The sequence below is a fragment of the Oryctolagus cuniculus genome, chromosome 2 (genome assembly GCF_964237555.1).
Source record: "Oryctolagus cuniculus chromosome 2, mOryCun1.1, whole genome shotgun sequence".
In the NCBI taxonomy this organism is placed as follows: domain Eukaryota; kingdom Metazoa; phylum Chordata; class Mammalia; order Lagomorpha; family Leporidae; genus Oryctolagus; species Oryctolagus cuniculus.
The window spans coordinates 61,876,007-61,896,653 of record NC_091433.1 but is presented as its reverse complement, the minus strand read 5'-3'; the positions used below and the strand labels follow the sequence as shown (position 1 = coordinate 61,896,653).

The 20,647-nt window shown below is 36.0% G+C and overlaps 1 protein-coding gene across 1 annotated transcript in view; it reads left to right on the top strand.

Moving 5' to 3' along the window:
- LOC127489556 (uncharacterized) overlaps window positions 1–3,381 on the top strand; it is a 90,738-nt gene extending 87,357 nt beyond the window's left edge. Inside the window, exon 3 of the mRNA XM_070069508.1 lies at window positions 1,096–3,381. Within this exon, the coding sequence (XP_069925609.1) occupies window positions 1,096–1,138 (43 nt within the window). The 3' untranslated portion in view covers window positions 1,139–3,381. The remainder of the gene's footprint in view (window positions 1–1,095) is intronic.
- Window positions 3,382–20,647: the final 17,266 nt, after the last annotated feature.

Below are 20,647 nucleotides of genomic sequence, written 5' to 3'. Positions count from 1 at the left end.
TTCCTGGGGATTCATTATTTCAGTCGCAGAAAAGGGGAAATATCTAAAGGAAGTCATTCTAGATGCAAACACAGCAAGTAAACTAAGCACCATGTCAGAAGCTGGGATGCATGCCTCACTCCTTTGATTTGGAAACAGGGTTCCTTCAGTCAGCATTTTGTCTTCGTATTGCTAACCATCTTGGGTTGGATTTTACAAGGACTCCGCATATAGAAACACTGACTCGAGTGCTTGCTATTATCTCCTCTGACAGGCACTGATAGGTACACTTTTTTCTGTCCAAGGATATCTTCTACTTTCTCTGAAATTCATATGTTAGGTATTCGTTTCTCGGTGCTTTCCTCATTTTTTTTTTTTTTCAGGAATTCTATGTTAGGTGTACAAATACTCATTAAAGAGCTGGTATTTTACCTACTTTACATTTTCATTGACATCCCGAGTAAGCCCCCCAGAGGTCAGACGCGGAACAGGTGAAATCTGCCATGAGCCAAGGGGGGGAAAAAAAAAAGATTTCTCCTTTCAGCCTGTGAGAATTGTTCTCCTGGGCTACCTTAATGTGTATTGGCCATTTTCAAGGAAGATGAGAGGGAAATGCCCCTGTCAGGACCTGCCGCTCCTCCCTTGCTTCGGAAGCACTAGCTTCTCGCTGAGGGAAGGAGCCAGCCTCCCTTAGTAGATTTTAAGAACCATCTACTAAATGAAAGAATCCAGAGCTAATCTCCAAAAGGCAGGAAAGTGCCTCATTGGACCTTTGAGTGGCGGACATCAGAGTGTTCCCCTTTGTAATGGCTTCAGCGCCAGTGAGATAGAGCTTTACTCACAATCCGAAAGGAGCACCTGTAATTCTCAGCCCAGGACTCTTGGAAGCATATGTATTTCTCCAGAATTCTCCCCTGCTTCAGAGGTAGCCAAGCTCCACCATGGAATACCTGTCTGACATGGATCCTCCCTCTGAGGAATGTATATGCGTGTGTGTGTGTGTGTGTGTGTGTGTTCTCCCTGATAGTCTTGAACAACAATTACAGTGGTGTTCTTTTCCAAGGTTTTGCTTGGAATACTACTATTCTTATCTCTCCTTCTCTACCTACCCCACAGACATGGCCTCAGTATGCTTCTACTCTCCGAAGTCCAGAGGTAACAGAGGTCACAGGGAGCTGCAGTCCACATCATAATGACTACATTCATTCCTACTAGGAAAACACACATTTGGCATTGAAAATGACATTGACTCTGGATCAAGTTAAAACACCATAATCCAAGAGATTAAATGGAAAAAAGAATGATTTATCCATCATAGTAAATATTTAAGTGTTTAAAATGTCTGTTCTCCATATATGCTTCAATGATGATGTTCATATTTGCATGCACTGCGTAGCCTAAGGTTTCATTGATAGAAATTCCAAAAGTATGTGTAGAATGAATTAAAATTACAAAGGGTATGGGTGAATTTTTATTTACTAAGGGTCACTGAATCATCAGAAGATAATATTAAATGTTACATAGATATTAAAGAATAACAGCGCTCTATTAAGTTATTTTGAAAAACACCAAAAATCTTTTATCCTTATATAAAATATAAAATTGCATTGAATTGATTAAATTAATTATAAACTATTCAATTTCTTATGTGGGCAAGGAAAATGAAAATAGATAGATGTGACAGAAAGGGGGAAAGAGTACACAAGAAAATAAAGATCTGAAAAGTAGGGAAAGAAGGTGATATGGTGGCAGAGGTGGCATGAAAACAACGTGAAAACATGGAGAGGAAGAAAGGCAGCAGAATGCCTTTATTTCTGGCTGAGAACATCAACAATCCTCAGAAAGTTTGTTCTGAACGCTGTACTGAAGACACTGAGTTTATGGAAATTTGTCCAAGCAAATGGGTTGCTTGCTTCACCACTAATAGTACTTTGTCAAACAGTAGAGTGACACCAGAGCAGTGATACTACCACAACCAAGAATGTTTCCCAGTTTTTATAGATACCATGATTATAATTTTATTTGTTGCAAATATTTGAATCTAATTTTTTTGATTTGTGAATGCACTTTGGCCAAGTACTTCCCTTTTATCCAGAATCCTTAATTGTAATTTACAACAGTGATTTACTTTTTTCTGTGTGTGCACATTTATGTGTATCAGACATGTTAACATCTAGTCTAATGATATGTACTCCTGTATTGATGAATAAATTATTATTGATGAGTAAATTCAAGGTCAAATCCAGAAAAGATTATTTTGATCCTGGTCTTAACAATGTGTAGCATTGCTGCTTTGATTTGAGCTCATACTACTTATACGTTAGAAAATGATTTTAAAAATCAGTTGAAAAATAAATTCCTGATATTTAACATATTTAATTTCTTCTTCCTCATTTATCATTATTGGCAGTAGAAAAATCCATATTATATTATAACATTATATTACACATACATATTTATAGAGAGAGGATGCATATATGTGCTCATCTTGGGTGCATATTTGCACATTATAAAGTTAAGATTCTCTCTCTTACTCGCCTATGATCACCTTACCTATCTACGTTGAGAAAAATATTTCTTGTCCCTGTGTACCTTCTACCTCCATCTCAATTTCAGCTCTCTCCTCCCGGGCTCTGACATTTTTAATGAGTACATTGAGGACATTGGGGTAAAGATCAAGGAGCCTTTGGACACACTGTTCAATTATAGCTCAAGCAGGGAAAGAAGAAGGGCAATGGATTAGCTAATGGGGAATTGAAGGTTGTAAAAATTCTAGGCATTAAGAAAGCTAATTTTCCAGAAGGATCAATGCAATTTCTCTTTATCTGTGTGAAGACAAACCGGAACTGTGTGCCAAGTGTGGCTGTTTTTAATCCTGTAGATATGAGTTCTTGAATATTCCCAGAGGTCACATATGTCCAGAAGTTCTGGCCTCATCTTCACTAATGTCTTCTTTCTTTTTTTTTTTTCTTATCTCACAAACTGGATTCATTTGATTCTTCATTCCCAAGTTTCTTTCTTCCCTTTCAGACCCTTGCAAATATAGTCCTTCTGCTTAGATCACACCCTTTTCCTGTACACATCCACCTAAGTAATTTCACACACAGTTCCATGCTAGAATGGTTCTCGGTCCATTTCATTTGTTTTCATAGTTCCCTGTGTTTTTTTCTGACAAAATATACAAGGCAAATTGTAATTTCATACAGCTGAGATATTCAATGGATGTATGTTCTCAAATATATCCACAAGGGAAATCTTAATTGTGTTTTAGGCACTTAGTCAAAGAAAGAAAACTTGAATACAATTGAGAAGGTCCATCATATGGAGAATATACTACTGGAAAATTAAGATATGATAAGGTTAAAAAAAAGACTATTTAATTTTATCCAAGTTGATTCTTGTTTCACAATTATAGGTATTTTTCAAATTTCTTAATGTAATTTTCAAAAATAAGATATTTTATTTCATCTCAACTTTAGAGTGAAGAAATGCCATTTAAAATATTTAACAAAATTCAATAAAATTATAAAGAAAAATATTAAAATGTAGTATTTTACTTTTTAATCAAGTAATTCTTCTCTGACAATTTTGTGATTTCTTCTTGTTTATGTTTTAATTTTTCTTCAATAATAAAAATATTCAGCTATGTTCTGAGTTGTAGTGTACTTAGAACAAAGTTGGAAATATATTGAAGAAATTTGTATTACTAGTAATATAGAGTGAGTTGGAAAAAATGATTTCATAAAATTTAGAAAATAGCATACAATGATTTATTGTTAGATGCATATTATATTGCCACAGCAATTTCAAAAAAGAAAGGACCTAGGTGCCAGCATTGTGGTACAGGTTAAGCTGCCACCCACAAAGCCAACATCCCATTTGAGCACCGGTTCAAATCTGAGCAGGGCCACTTCTGATCTAGATGCCTGTTAATGTGCTTGGCAAAGCAGAGGACAAATGCCTAGACCCCTGCCACCCAAGAGGGAGACTTGGATTGAATTTGCCTTGGCCCAGTCTTTGCTGTTGTGGCCGTTTGGAGAGTGAATCAGCAGGTGGAAAATCTCTCTCCCTCTCTCTCTCTCTCTAACTCTGTCTTTCAAATAAATAAGTAAATCTTAAAAAAAGAAAAGAAAAGAAAAGAAAAAGCCTAATGTTTACTGATTTCAGAAGGATCCATACAAATGATATGATAGAAATTAATGGAATAAATTATAAAAAGTGCCTTTTAAAATCAGAAATTTGGAGGCAGGCATTTGGCCTAGCAGTTAAGACCTGGTTTGGGATACGCATGCCTTAAATCAGAGTGCCTGAGTTTTAGTCCTAGCTGTGCTCCCAATTCCAGCTTCCTGCAGGTGATTAACCTAGGATGTAATAAGCACAGCCCAAGTGGTTGTTTGTGTCCCTGCTTCCCACACAGAATTTTTAAGAATTCCAGACTCCTGGGATTCAGCATGGATCAGCACGTGACTGTTGCATGCATTTGGGGAGCAAATAGAGGCTCCCACTCTTTCTCTCTCTCTCCCTTCTCTCCAAGGAAGCAATTAAACATTTCTTTAAAACTCAGAAATTTTCACACAGGTCAATGGAAGAATGGCATTTAGGATAGGGTTAAGATGCAAAATAGTAGTTCAAAGAGGTCTGTTAAAATACTGCCCTAGTTGAAAGAGAGGCCTGTGTTCCAAATTGCCACTTTTCTTTGATAGCTGCAATTTAAAATCTGATGTAGTGTGAATGTTGTAGCTGAGGATAATGTGGCATTAAACAGGAGTTAAAACCTGAAGTTTAAATCATTTCAGATATTCTTGAGTTGACAATTCAGGGAGTTAGTGGTATTTTTCTCACTAAAGATGCCTAAAAAGTCCTGTTCTCAAATACAATTTACAAACAGAAAAATTCGCGAATATTCACACATGAAGAGGGCATCAGTATACTTAATAAAATTATTTAATTCTGGTTTTCTCTGATTTGAGTCTATATCGCTTCTGGGTGTATTTTATTAGCTTGTCTTTTCTTGGAGCAGATGTTGTGACTCGGCTGGTTAAGCTGCCAGTTGGGCTACCTGAATCCCATGTTGGAGTGCCTGAGGTCAAGTCCCACTTTTACTTACTTCCCCAGTCACACTTCTTGCCAGGATGCTCTCTGGGAGGCAACAGATGACTCAACTACTAGCCACCTTGAGAAACCTGGATGGAGTTCCGAGTTCCTGGTTTCTGCCTGGCCTCTGCCTGGCCCAGCTCTGGCTGTTGAAAGCATTTGGAAATTGAACTAGTGGATGGAAGATGTCGCTCTCTCTTTCTCTCTTTCCCTCTACTATTCTGTCTTTCAAATAAATAAAACCTTATAAAAACTATCTTCTCTTCCTGAAATTTTTGTTTATTTCTTTGAAAGTCAGTAGGTAGAGACTGAGAGAAAAAGAGATTTCACATTTGCTAGTTCACTTCCCAAATGCCTGCGATCGCCAGGGCTGGACCAGGCTTAACACAGGAGCCATGAACTCAACCCAGGAACCCATTGACATGAGACATCATTTGCTCCCCATCCCCCCAGGGTTTGCATTAGCAGGAAACTGGAATTGAGAGCAGGGCTGGAACTTGGACCCAGGGACTCTCAAATAGGATGAAGAAATCTCAAGTAGAGGTTGACCCACTATGCCAATCATCCACCCTGAATATGTTTTGAATACTATATTTATCATAATATTATTTAAACATTATTTCTCCCTTGTATGTGGTGATATTTTATTTAGCAAAAAATAGGGGAAATTTCAAAATGTTCTCTTTTGTTGATAGAAGGATCAAACAGGCTAATGTTAAACATGCCAGGAGCCAACCAGTGTGTGAAATTTTTCAAAGCTTTAGGGATAACCTTTCAAATATTATTTTTAATAGTTATTACTCCTAAAATAATATATCAGCATAAAATTCTGAAAACTCTGAATGAGTTCTGAAGAGACAAATCAAAGTCAATGAAGACTTGGAATACCAATAGTGGATTCCATTATCCAGAAATCCCCCCAGAGTTTTCATCTAGTAACTGAATGTCATTCTAACCTATCACAATGAGTTTTGAAGTTTGAGAAGAAACGGAAGAAGAAAATAAGGAAATTTTACTTTATACTCTTTTGTCCTAGTCCTTCTAAGTTGTCATAACAAAAATGCCATAAACTTTGTGGCTTATGAACAACAAACATTTCTTTTTCACAGTTCTGGAGGCAGGGAAGTCCAAGATCAAGGAACGAACAGATTGGTTATCCTGTGGGGGTCCTTTCCTCACGGACAGTGCCTTTTCCTGCGTCCCCCATATGGAAGAGGCAAAGAAGCTCCCTCAGCTAATTTTCTAAGGGCATTAATCCCATTCAGGAAGATTTTTGCCCTCGTGAACTAATCATTTTAGAAAACTTCCATCTCTGAACCCTTTGATACTGAGAGTTAAGTTTCAGCGCATGTATGGGGGAGGGGCAATGCACACCTGCAGACAATAGAATCTATGAAGAAAACACTGAAATCGTCTAGGGCTAGCACAAATATGAGGTGAGTATACCACTCTCATCAGGCACACACTTTAGTTGACTTGAAGGAGGGATAACCCAATAATTAGGTAGTATTTAAACCCTGCATTTTAAAAATTGTGGTAAAATATACGTAGCATATCCTTAACTATTTTAACCATTTTAAAATGTATTGTCCAATGACATTAACTGCATTCATATTGACATACAATGTTCACCAACTCCCATCTCCAGACATTTTCATCTTCACAAACTGAAACTGTGTATCCATCCAAGAATGATGTGCCAATTCCTCCCTTCCCTCAGCTCCCAGACACCACTATTCTAGTCTATGAATTAGACTACTCTAGAAAACACACAAATGTAATCATACAATTTTGTCATTTTGTGACTGGCTTATTTCACTTAATGTAGTTGCTTCAAGGTTCATTTGTGTTGCAGCATGTTCAAATTTTTTCTGCTTTTCATAACTCACTTATTGAAAGGTAGAATGACACAGAGTGCAGGGGTGGGGAGAGACTTGTTGATTCACTCCCCAGTGACCACAAAAGTTGGGTCTGGGCCAGATGGAAGCCAGGAACCAGGGACTCCAATCTGTGTCTCCTGTGTAGGTGGTAGGATTCCAAGCGCATGAGCTGTCATCTTCAGCTTCCCGTGCACATTAGCTGGACCTGGACTGGAAGTAGAGGCATTATCAATCCCAGGGACTCTCCTTCCTTGTAATGGGTGAATAACACAAAGGATTGAATGTATATACCACATTTTGTTTATCCAAATTGATGAATCCTTGAGTCGTTTTTACCTTTTCTGCATCTTAACTACTGTGACTAGTGCTTCAGCGAACATTCACATAAGTATTTAAGTCTTTGTTGTCAGTTTTTGTTATATGCCCAAAGTAGAATTTCTGAATCATATCATAATTCTGTTAAATTTTTGAGGAAACCTGATATTGTGGTCCATTACAACTGTGCCATTTTACATTCCTACCATCACTACAGAGTCCTGTTTCTCTGCATTCTCACCAACATTGGTCATTTTCAATTAAGCTTAATTTTGTTTTGAAAAAAAGTGATCCTGATGAATGTGAAGTAGTATCTCATTGTAATTTAGATTTGCATTTCCAAATGGTTAGTATTGTTGAGCCTCTTTGCATGTGCTTTTTGATCACTGTATAGCTGTATATCCTTTTTGGAGAAATACCTACTTAAGTCCATGGCCCATCTTTTAATTGGATTGTTTTGTTTGTTGTTGAGATGCAGAATTTCTTTATATATTCTGGAGAATACTTATCAGATATAATACGATTTGCAAATATTTACTGTTATTCATTGTTTCTATTATTAGTGTTCTTTGATGCACCAAGTTTTGTGATTTTGATGTCATCCAACTTAACTACTTTTAAATCTAATATATCTTTAAAATAAGAATTAATTTAACAATCCCTGATAAAGACATCCAAAATTTAATTATAGACAGATCAGTATTACTGTTTTTTTTCTTTGTCTCAAACTCCAATAACAGTAACAGCAATATGCTGTGCACTTTCTACAGTATGCATTGTAAAACATCAGAAATCCTATGGGTTCAAACACCTCTATTATCACAAGTAAATAAATCATATGAGAAAAATTCTAACAAAGTTCTGCATTGTGCAATAAATAGTACCTGATTAATGTAAGTTCACAATTCTCTTTCTTTGCATTTTCTGTGTGTTCAAGAGGGGACAAATAGAAAATTCAGATCTATAGTTGTGGCTTTTTTCCCTGTATAAATGTGATTCTCTTTTTTATATAAAAAGTCTTATTTCTTGATGACAACTGGAACTGCAAGCTGACTTAGAAGAATTCTCTAGGAGAAGCAGGCTACAAAGTGGATGAAAACACATTTTGTATGTAGTTGTGCCTAAAGCTTCCACTAACCCAAAGAGATCATATTGTCATGATGTATAGGGAAATTACAAATCAAGAAGTCTGTAAATGTCCTGAAAGCTCATGGAAAGTCTGTAATATTTATAGATTTAATAGATGTCATTCAGATTTTCTAAATGTCAACATATGGCATTCTTAAGGTTCCTTTTGTCTTAACTACTATATGTAGATTTATACTGTTGAACAGAGCATACACATTTCTCATTGTATAACTCTACCTCTGCTTTCATCAAATGAAAACAATAAACTAGATTAATGTACATTTTCTTTTTTGTAGCCTTTCCCATTGTCAAAAACTGAGACCTTCTTTTTCAAATGTTTGGATCAATGACTGACTTTGTTTTGAAGCTAGTATTTAAGAAGGTATTTAAAAAGGATGAAGTCCATGCACTTAACAGCCTTAGAAATAAGTCCTCAAAGACCATTACACCACTTGTCAATTTAGGAGACACTGCCAGGTAACAACAAAGACCATGAAAGTTGCTTGTAAACTGCTTTGAATTTGAGCAGTTTACTTTCTCAATAGATGAGAACAGAGGATTTTTTTTAATAAAATGAAATTCAATTTTATAAAGCTATCCAAATCTTTTTAACTGCTTTCTTTAAACATGCATAGTAAAATCTTTCATGTGAATTTCATTAAGCTTCAAGGTCATTTAGGAGAAAATGATAAGCATATCAATGATAGAAGTGTTTTGTCTATCAAATGGATATGTGTAAAGGTGGGGTACTCATTCATTTATTTTGTATTGCTATGATTATTTTAATGTTTGGAAAAAGACCTTAATATACTACATATTTTCTCAGGTTCTGTTTTTCATAACTAAGAACACACCTAATGTATTCTAGATTGTTTCTTTTATTTTTCTTATTTGTCTTTTTTATTTTTTTCTCAAAGAAACCTTTTATTTAATGGGTACAAATTTCATAAGTACAACTTTAGAAATGTGGTGATTCTTCCCATCAGACCCGCCCACCCACCCCAACTCTCACCCCACCGCCTGCCTCCTCCCACACCCATTCAGTCCCATTCTCCATTAAGATATGTTTTCAATTAACTTTATACACAGAAGACCAACTCTATATTAAGTACAGATTTCAACTATTTGCACACACACACAAACTGAGAACAAGTTTTACAGTTAATTCTCATAATAACAACTCAATGAGGACAGAGGTCCTGCATGGGAAGTAAATGCACAATGATTTCTGTTGTTAATTTAACAATTAACACTCTCATGTTGATGTCAGTGATCACCTGAGGCTCTTGACTTGAACTGCCAAGCCTATGGAAGCCTTTTGAATCCACATTCTCCGTCAGTATTTAGAAAAGACCATAAGAAAAGTGGAAGTTCTCTCCTCTCTTCAGAGAAAAGTGCATCCTTCTTTGATGACCACTTCTTTCCACTGGGTCTCACTCGCAGAAATCCTTCATGTAGGACATTTTTTTTACCATAGTGTCTTGGCTTTCCATGCCTGAAATGCTTTCATGGGCTTATTCAGCCAGACTAGAATGCCTTAAGGGCTGTATAGATCGCTTTTTGTCACTCTGCTTATATTTAGTTTTAGTTAATTAGATGGAGAGAGAGAAAAGAAAGGGAAATGGCACTTAGGAAAGCTACATCCCATATAGAAGTTCTTGAGTTTGAGTCACAGGTGTGCTGATTCTAGCTTCCTGCTAATGTGCACCTGGAAGACTGCAGGTAATGACTCAAGAACCTGGGTCCCTGCCAGCACCACGACTCAATAGGCTAATCCTTTGCCTGCGGCACTGGCACACCGGGTTCTAGTCCCGGTCGGGGCGCCGGATTCTGTCCCGGTTGCCCCTCTTCCAGTCTAGCTCTCTGCTATGGCCCGGAAGGGCAGTGGAGGATGGCCCAAGTGCTTGGGCCCTGCACCCACATGGGAGACCAGGAAAGGCACCTGGCTCCTGGCTTCGGATCAGCGCAGTGCGCCGCCCACAGCACACTGGCAGAGGTGGCCATTGGAGGGTGAACCAATGGTAAAGGAAGACCTTTCTCTCTGTCTCTCTCTCTCACTATCCACTCTGCCTGTCAAAAAAAAAAAAATAGTTAATTTTATTATATTTGGCACCTTTTTCATTTGTGATATTTATAGTGTGAATCATCTTTTTTTAATCCATCGTCCAGTTTTTAGACATACCATTAGGCCTTTTGCCTAGTGATATGTAGAATCTCTTCATGTAGTAAACTTGCATTATGGTGACATCTTTCCCTTATAGTCCTTTTTATTTAAAAAGTAGTTAAATATATCGTTGTTTTATTTTATGGTCTTTGAATATGCTAACATACATAAAAAGATGTTTTCTACAATTTTATTTAATTCTCCCACATTTTCTACTTTATAATATTTTTTACTTTTGCATTTCAATATTTAATTACTGTGGCATGAGGTATCATTATGGATCCAAGTTAGTTTTTGTTATGGTTGTTGTTTATTTGTTTTGGCCTAGGATTTTCCAAGTAGTTTAAAGTGTCACATGAATTCTTTTGTGAATTTTGTTTCTGAATTTGAAGTTAGTTTGATTGATTTTTCCCATTTTAATTATTATTTTGTTATTTTGCTAGTATAATTTTCTTTTCTAAGACAAATACTATTTCTCTTATAATCTTAATTCCAAGTTTTGCTGAGATGCTACCTGTAATGCAAAACACTATGAAAAATGTCTTGGATTTTACTTGGATCCCAAAAGAAATTGGAATAGGGCATCTTCCCCTGAGATTGAACAAACATATGAAGAAATGAGTCAGAGATCTAGGTCAATTCCTGGTAATTGGCAGGTTCTTGGAAAAGCTCCCAAAGCAGAGACTTTCATACCCCTCAGGGAAGAGCACAATCAGTCCCCTGGTAGCTTGTTTAATTTTTTCTATTATCAAGAGGAAAAAAATAGTGGAATATACTATGCCTGGTTAATATGGAACAAATGTAGAGGCCAGAGCAGCTTACTCCAGTTACCCCATAGATTGATATTATCATCTTAGAGATTCATGTAAACACAAATCCATACATGAACCACATTGTCTCAAAAGAAAAAAAAATAGCAATTTTCTGAGAGTAACTGTATTAGTTTTCGATGGTTGCTATAACAAATTACCACAAACTAAGTGGTTTAAGTGGCTTAAAACAACAAGATTTATTATTTCATGATCCTAAAAGGGAAAAAGTCATAAATGGCCCTAAATAGGCCAAATCAAGGTAGGAGCAAAGCTACATTCATTCTGGATAAATAAATAATATTTATTATTATTCCCTCCTTCCATGCAGCATCTTTAAGTCTCCAAGTCTGTTCCTCTTTTCTTTTTGGTTTCATCCTCCCATCACCTTCTCTTCTGTTTCACTGTCAGATCACCACCTCTGACTGTGAGTCCTCCTATATCCATCTTGTAAGGAATCTTGATGATTATCTTCCCCAATCAGAGAATCCAGAATAAACGCCCCATCTCCATCTCAAGAACCTTAATTACATCTGCAGCTCCACTACCCTTTTGTGTCTAAAATGGCATATTCACAGATTCCTAGGATTAGGAAGTAGACATCTTTGGGCAGCATTACTGCAGACATCAAAAAATGAAGTTCGATCAGGAGATTCAAAACATATTCTCATTGAAATACAGCTCCTGGAAGAGAAAAATGAAAACACAATAAAAATAGAAGCACTTAGGGAAACTCAGGAGGAATAAACAAACACACACACACACACACACACACAGAGTGTACCATTTCTTCCCAATTAGACAATTAAGTAGACCATTTGGAGGAAGAGACAATCTCATTAGAGATCAAATTCAGGCCCTTTATCATCAAGGGAAAAAAATATAAAGTGATGCAAATCCTGACGGATCAGAAAGAGACTGTAGGACACATCCAGGAAACCTTAATAAAAATGATACACATTCCAGAAAGATAAAATGGAACAGATGGAAGAAAAGCAATAATTAAATCTAGGAGATAATTCATCTGTGATGAAAAAAAGACCTGCATCCACAGAATGAGAGAGCTCGCTGAGTTCCAGGCTGTATTGATGAGAAAAGACACGTACTTGGCTTATTCTGTAAACCTCCTGAAAGATAAGGACAAAAAAAAAATAACACAAGCACAGAGTCGAAGTACGAATTTCTTGAAAAGAGAAAAGAAACAAGCATTTGGGATTCTGTTGTGCAACACTGGAGGTTAGAGAACAGTGAAATAGTATCTACAAACACATAAAATAATATAACCAGAGGATCCTATGCCAAGTCAAAATCAGAGTCAAATATCAGGGAGAAATATGTTGAAACACACAGGAAACCATAAGATAGCATTCATGTGATTTATATGATGAATATATTCAAGAAAAGCCTCTTAAGAAAATAAAGAATCCACCTGGAGCAAAAACTTCAAGCTGGGAGGTGGAGACACAGAGGGAGAAAGCAAAGATGAGAAGAGAAACTCCGAAACTCCTTATATGGTACCATTGACATAAGCTTATAATTAACAATCTAATGGACAGTGAAAAACTGCCCAATAAAAGGGTGGAATTAAGGAATTTCTATAGAAAGAACATATTGTTTATTAATGTCAAAATACCACACAACCATACAAAACACAGGGGTTTGGGGAAGGAAGGAGATGGGTGGAGAGTCAGTGCTTTTCTTCCTTTTTATTTTTTAAAAGATTTTACGAGAGAGAGAGAGAGAAATCATGCATCTGCTGATTCACTCCTAAATGCTACAACACAGGGGTTGGGCCAGGCAAAAGCCAGGAGCCTGGAACTCCATCCTGGTTTCCCACAACAGTGGCAGGGGCCTAAGCACTGGACTATGTTCCAGTACCTTCCTAGGTGTAATAGCAGGGAGTTGGATCAGAAGCAGAACAACTGAGACTCCACAATTGCCCATATGGGATGCTGGCATTGCAGGAGGCAGCTTAAGCTGCTGTGCCACCATGTTGGCCCCAGATCAATGCTTTCCCAAGTTGTCATCTGGCAGAGGTGTGTGGAGGAGCAGAGAGAAGCAATATAAGTGTCCTGAAAGTCTTATTCTGGAATGGAATTAAGGGAGTGGAAAATTAAGTAAAAAATCACGGGGAAGGAAAGAATGTCTTGTTTTCAAATAGGCTGAATCATTTGGGTATTAATTCATGGTCAGAAGAAAGGAAAATGATAATAGAATAGAACATTAGGACTTATAAATTGACAGGGAAAATTTGGGAATAATGGCAGATAAGTCAAAGCAGCAAACATTAGGAAAGAGATGGATGAAATGAGTTCACTGGCCCCAACTTCTCATACTTGAAGAGTCCCCCATCTCAGGCTTGGACTGCTTTTACTATCCATCCACATCATTCTCCTTGATGGTATAAATTAGTTACAAGGCTTCAAGTGCTATTTATCTGCTAATTATTTCCAAAGTAGTGTCTGTACCTGGACCTCTACCTCCAACTGTAGATTTATGGTGTGGGAGTAGTCTTAGAAAGTTGATGGAAATGTACATAATGAAAAAAAAAACTATGCATGGATCTCAAAAGTAATGCATTAAAAATAAATTTAACTTTTAATTGCATTTTTCCATGAACTTTTAAAAGTAGCCTTGTATATTCAACTATGTGTTTGATTACAATACTAGGCTTGTTGAAAAAATACCCACAATTTATTATGTTCAAAACTCAATTTCTAATATTCTGCCATCCAACACACACATAAACACTGCAAAACATCTTTTTTTCACATTTGCTTTTTCAATAAATTCGCTACTACTCTTAAGTATGTCTCATTATATCTACACTTCTTTAGTCCTGGCCTTGTTAATTTCTTGCTTAGAATATTGTCATAGTCTCCTAATACCTTTGCCTCAAGTCTTTATATCAACATAATAGGTAAACTGAACTTAAATATAATAGCTTAGATCATTTTTATTGGATGTTCATTCTACATGGAAGGAGGCATTAACTTATTGATTTATTTATCCCAGAGATAAATACTCTTGAATAGTATAGTAGTTCATAATATTTCCCAATAAATATTTTTGATGAAATGAAGTGAATGAATGAATAAAAAATTGGAAATAAAGGAGTGAACCTGGTGACGAGTCACAAATGAAGAGGAATTTAATATGATTTGTCCTTAATACAATAATGCTGGACATTGTAAGGATAAATGGCAATATAATTATAACTGAATTGAAATATGAACATAAAAAACAATAGAAGAGGTAATTATATTTCATTATGCAATGGTTATTAGAAATATATAGAATACTTGATAAATTTAATGAAATTTTAATAAAATTCAGCATTTAAGACAGGATAAGACTACCAATTCCTAGTTAGTAAATTCAGAGCATGTTGTTTTACCTGCAAATGAAAATCAAAGACTGTCTATATTTTCTTTAAATTCCGCCATCCTAGAATTTACTTTTATATTCTTCACTTTTTACCTTTGTTCTTCAAAATTCAAATGAATGAAATTTGAATTTAGAAATCTAAAATATCTAGAAGATATTTATTTATAGTGATCTCATACTAGATACAATTCAAATTTATTAGTAAATGAATAAAAAGTATTAGAGCTGTTCTATGTAATACAACTGAGCAATAAAAAAGAATGGACTTTTAATACATAGAAAGGTATAGATTAATCTCAACGTGCTATTGATAGAGAGGTAGACTCCCATGTAGGTAGACTGGGACCAGGAGCCCCTCCCCACCTTCTGGAGATAAGTCCAACAAGCACACTATTCTTAATTGTAGCAACTAGAGAAAAGTCAAATAAATGAACTTAAGAGGGCCAGCATGTATTCTTATTCTTCTGATAAAGATTTGTGTTACAGATGACATCAAATTGATATGAAGATTTCCTAAGAGCTAGCCTTTTACCTATTGTTAGAACATCAGCTTCTAACACCAACTTCATCGTTTTTACATTCCAAAACAATTACATCAGTATTACACAAATGTCACAGTGTAGATAGTTTAGCAAGAGAAGCGGATGTTGAAATAGTGCATTAGTATTAGATAACTGGCCATGTTAAACAAACAAAAAGCAAATGAGAAGCTGGTTTGTCATTTTTAGCAAAGCACCTAAAAATGAATACAGTTGGAAAATTAGAGCCAAATCTACATCATTCCTTGAAGAATTGTTTTATTTGTAAATTTCCTTGAAACTGCTGTGGACAATGAGGATCTAATTTTTGCATGTCGCATAAGCAGATTATGGAATCATTTCTGGGTTTCTGATAAATAGCCTTCATTTCATTCTAAGATTGCCACTAAAAAAAAAGAAAGAGAAAATGGTGTTCAAGAAAACAAGAATTGAAAGATTCACTATGGTTTTGGTCATTTAAAAAACCTTTTTTGGTGATATCACTGATATTTAAGTTGTACTTCATTTTTAAATGACCATCTATTTATTTAAAATATCCATTGAGCACCTAACAAGAGGCAAGTGCTGTCCCAAATAATGAAGATGCAGTAATAACAAAACAGGCATGATTTCATTCCCTTGGGATTTACATCCTTGCAGGAAAAACTGAAAGACTGCATAGAGGTCCTGGGTCTCTCTCTGTGAAGATAATGTAGTCAGAAAAAGCCTCTTACAGGAGCTGCTCCTTCAAACTAAGACCAGAAAGTGAGGAGATGTTACCAGCAAAGAAAGAAGAACAAAACAACATGGGAATGAGTGAGGCACACTGGAAGAACTGTCATAATTAAGATGTGACTCAAATTGAAACAGAGAAATGTTTCTAAGGAATGGAATTTTTTTTCTTAAATACAATAGATAAATTATTGAAAACTCATCTGTTCAGTAATATAAATTATGATAGTATCATTAAGGGGAGTATAGATTTTACTGCAGTGTATTAAGCATGTTTCATGTGTTGCAGTTATCCAAATTCAGTACACAAAAATGATATCATGTAGAGTTCAGGAGCAGAGTGTGCTTTCCATATCTTTATTACCTGGTCACAAAAATCTTTATATCATCAGTAAAAAGTGAGCTATTTCTTTACCAAAATTATAGAACTTTTTAAATGTACTGGAGCCATGGATGGCAATGTTCCTAGGAATACACAAAATTTAAAGAATAAACATGGCATAAATTCCTGGGGAGCTTATTTTATTCTGTAGTGAACAATTTGAAGTATTTTACATTAAAACAGATGTAACTGCATTATGGAATAGAATGTAGAGTTTATGTGATATTTTAAGATAAAATATAATCATTTTAAGAGTTTATTGTGTGAAATTTGAGAGTTTACTTTCAAGACTTTTGTATTTTTTTTATTAAAGATTTACTTATTTGAAAGGCAGCATCAAGGAGAGAGGCGCCTTTCTCTGAAGGGAGGAAGGAACCTCCACTGTGATATGGCCTTGACTAAACAAATTCAGAGTTGGTGAACTCAAGGGGCCTCCATAGCCTAGACAGCTCATAGCAAGAGTCTCGGGTGATTGCTGACGTCATAAATAAGAGTGCCAATTGTTAAATCAACAACGGAGTCACTGGGTTCATGCTCCCCTCGCAGGATCTCTGTCCTTAATATGTTTATCTATGAAACTCAAAAACAACACTACTAGTCGAACAATACCCTATACCTGGTTCGGTTGTGTGAGTGCAACCTGTTGAAATCCCTGCTTAGTATAGACTAAATTGATCTTCGGTATATGAAGGTAACCGAAAATGAAACGTGATGAAGGGGGGAGAGGGGAGAGGAAGTGGGTGAGGGGAGGGCCACGGGAGGGAGGGAGGTCGGGGGGAAGCCACAACAATGCAAAAGATGCATTTTATATTCTACTTAAAACTATTGGTTGAGCTCTGTAATTAATACACAATTACTCTTAGGTGTTTAATTAATGCTATAACTAGTACTCAAATAGTATTTTACACTTTATGTTTCTGTGTGGGAGCAAAATGTGGTAATCTTTACTTAACATACGCTAAATTGATCTTCTGTATATAAAGATAATTGAAAATTAATTGTGATGTGAAGGGGAAGGGAAGAGGGAGTGGGAGAGGGGAGCATTGTGGATGGGAGGGAAGACACGGGCGGGGGGGGGGGGGGGAGGGAGGAGGCTATTGTGGTCCATAAGCTGTACTTTGGAAATTTATGCTCATTAAATAAATTTAAAAAAAAAAATAAAATGAAAGGCAGAATAACAGAGAGAGGGAAAGAGATAAAGGGAGAGAGAGAGAACCATCCCCTGGTTCACTCCCCAAATTCCCATAATAGTGAGGACTAGGCCAGGCTGAAGTCAGGAGACAGGAATTCCATTCAGTTCTCCCACTTGGAATGATAGGAATTCAAGTACTTGGACCATAATCCACTTCTTCCCAAGTACATTGGAAGGAAGTCGGGTCAGAAGTGGAGAGTGGCTGAGATATTAACTAATAAGCATTCCAAAGTGGGATATGTGTGTACCAAGCCACGCCTTATCCCACCTTGCTAGAACACCCACTTCCTTTTCTATCTTTTTCTATAAGGCTGTGAGTGGTGTATTAGTGAGAAAATTCAGAATAGAAATTCATCGTATTACCTTTTAAGTTATATATTATTTTGGTAACTGACACTGATAATTAAAAAAATTCTGTTTTGTATGTGAAAATGCTTAGATTTATATAAAATTTCCATGATGCAGACTTTAATCTTTTTAAAAATAATGATCAAACTTAAACTTCAGATTTAAAAAATATTGTTTATGATAAATAGTTCGGGTGTATCATCAAATAATTATGAATATAAAATAATCCTTCCTGATGGACTCCCCCAAGACAGATTGTAGAGACTGCTCAGGTAGGATATCAGCTCAGAGTTATGATGTTTCCAAAGATGTTCATTTAGTTTGTATTCTTACATTACCAAGTATATAATTTTAAACTTGACATAATAAACCTGAATATTAGCATGCTTAAAAGATTTTTTGGGTATAGCATTAAAAGATAAGTTTATTTTGGTGCAAAAACTTTGAAGTTCATGCAGAGTAATCTTCAAGGTTTTCATGGAAACACTCAGTATGAAAAATAAAACTAGGTATGAATTGTAAAATGTTTGCACTAAACTAAAAATCTCTTAATTCAATTTCTACAAATATGTTGAAGCACCTGCATATACTTTAGCAGTATTTTGATTGTAAATGATTATAAATTAATAGAAAACTAATACAAAATAACTAATTCTAAATCTTCTAAAATGAGACATTCTAATTTTTATTTTTCATCTATGTTTAGTTCAAATAGAATTTTCACCTTAATTTTATAGTGCATCTTAATATAAAATCGAATTTGTTAAATTTGTGATATTGAATATAAACTCATGAAGAAGTTCTTTACTCAAGATGATGAACCCAACATCATTCCTGAAAGGTCTGTGCTGTTAGTGGTCCTGTGTCTACAAAGGGCTGTTATAGTCTTCCATTCACTTTTACACTAGAGGCATGCAAGAGACTTCCTTGGGTTCCACTATGGTCTTTCCTGCTCTAGCTGTATAATAGCATCCATCATCCTCACTAGTGCAGACACCCTTGTGTGCTTGGTGGTGGTTCAATGGCATCAATGACACATGGTGCTCTCGCCTTACAATACAAAGGTACCATTGTTATTCCTTGAGGTAAAACACACTTCACTTGGGAATTCTGAGAGCACAAAGTTTGGGAGAAGAAGCAGCCATTTTTGTAGGAATCATGAGATATAGTAGTCAATGCAGTGGTCCCTATTTTTTATTAATTAGCACATAAATTCTTACTTCAGGAGGAATTGCCTCTAATTTTGGACTTCAGTTCATGGCACATATTATATGATCTAGTAGCAAGGTGATATCCAGCAGAATTGCTCACTGATTGCAAAGGATTTTGTTTCCTGGTTAGCATCATGGTTTTTATCTTTTATAGACTACTCCAAAAATCTGTAAAGCAGGCAGATTTGAGTGAAGTCGTATGAGTAAAATCCAGCGACTTCTGTAGGGGTATTTCATTTTTATTTTTATAATAAAATGAGTTTCTTTACCAAAAAATAATATCTTAAAGGATCTCAGAAATATGAGTAAGACGTTGTGTCAGTATGCAAACGACAGGGCTGCTGAAAATTTCCAGCCTATAGGGAAGTACATATAGGGAATAATCGTCTATTTCAATGAGGACATTTTCTGCATCCCTAATGATGGAAAGGGAGCAAAGTTATGTGACAGATACCTTACTTTCACTGACAAGAGTTTATATAACAAACTCAGCATTGCCACATACTGTTTGCATCTGAGGCACTCAGCATTCATAACAGCTGGAATAGATTTGACTAAGAGAAGTCCATGTTATTTCATTACTTCTATCGTGGCTACTTTGCTCACAACCCTAGGCTGGCTGAGGAAAGTGATTGACAGACTTTCCCAAATGGGTAAGCTTTCTCTCCTGATTATTCTGATACTCAGCTCCAGTGGACCCTTTTGCTGAATATTCCATTGCATATGAATACTTTAAATGCTGTCTCCATTTTTAGAAGCCTACCCATTTAATTCTTCCTTACTTATCTGAGTCCCTGGTGTTCAAAGTATGTCCTTTTTAATGTGTCATCTGATAAACCTTTGGACCATAGCTATAAAATTAGCTTAGATCTCTATCACTGGACATTTCTCCATCCAGGGAAAATCAAACAATAGACATATTCCTCAAAATATTCCCACTAGTATAATTTCCTTAAATAAACACAGAAGAGCAGAGATTTTAAAAATGAATATAAACCATTACATTTGAGATTTTGAAGGTATTTCTTTTTTTGAATTTCTTTTTTTTATTTAATGAATGCAAATTTACAAAGTGCAACTTTTGCATTGTTGTGGCTTTTTCCTCCATAACCTCCCTCCCACCGCAGCCATCCCATCTCCCACTCCCTCTCCCATCCCACTCTTCATCAAGATTCATTTTCAATTATCTTTATATATAGAAGATCAACTTAGTATATACTAAACAAAGATTTCAACAGACTACACCCACACAACCGCACAAGATATAGAGTACTGCTTGACTAGTGGTTTTACCGTTAATTCTCTTAGTACAACACATTAAGGACAGCGATCCTCCGTGGGGAGCAGGTGCACAGTGACTCCCGTTGTTGATTTAACAATTGACACTCTTATATATGACATCAGTAATCACCCAAGGCTCTTGCCATGCGCTGTCAAGGCTATGGAAGCCTCTTGAGTTCACCAACTCTGAACTTATTTAGTCAAGGCCATATCACAGTGGAGGTTCC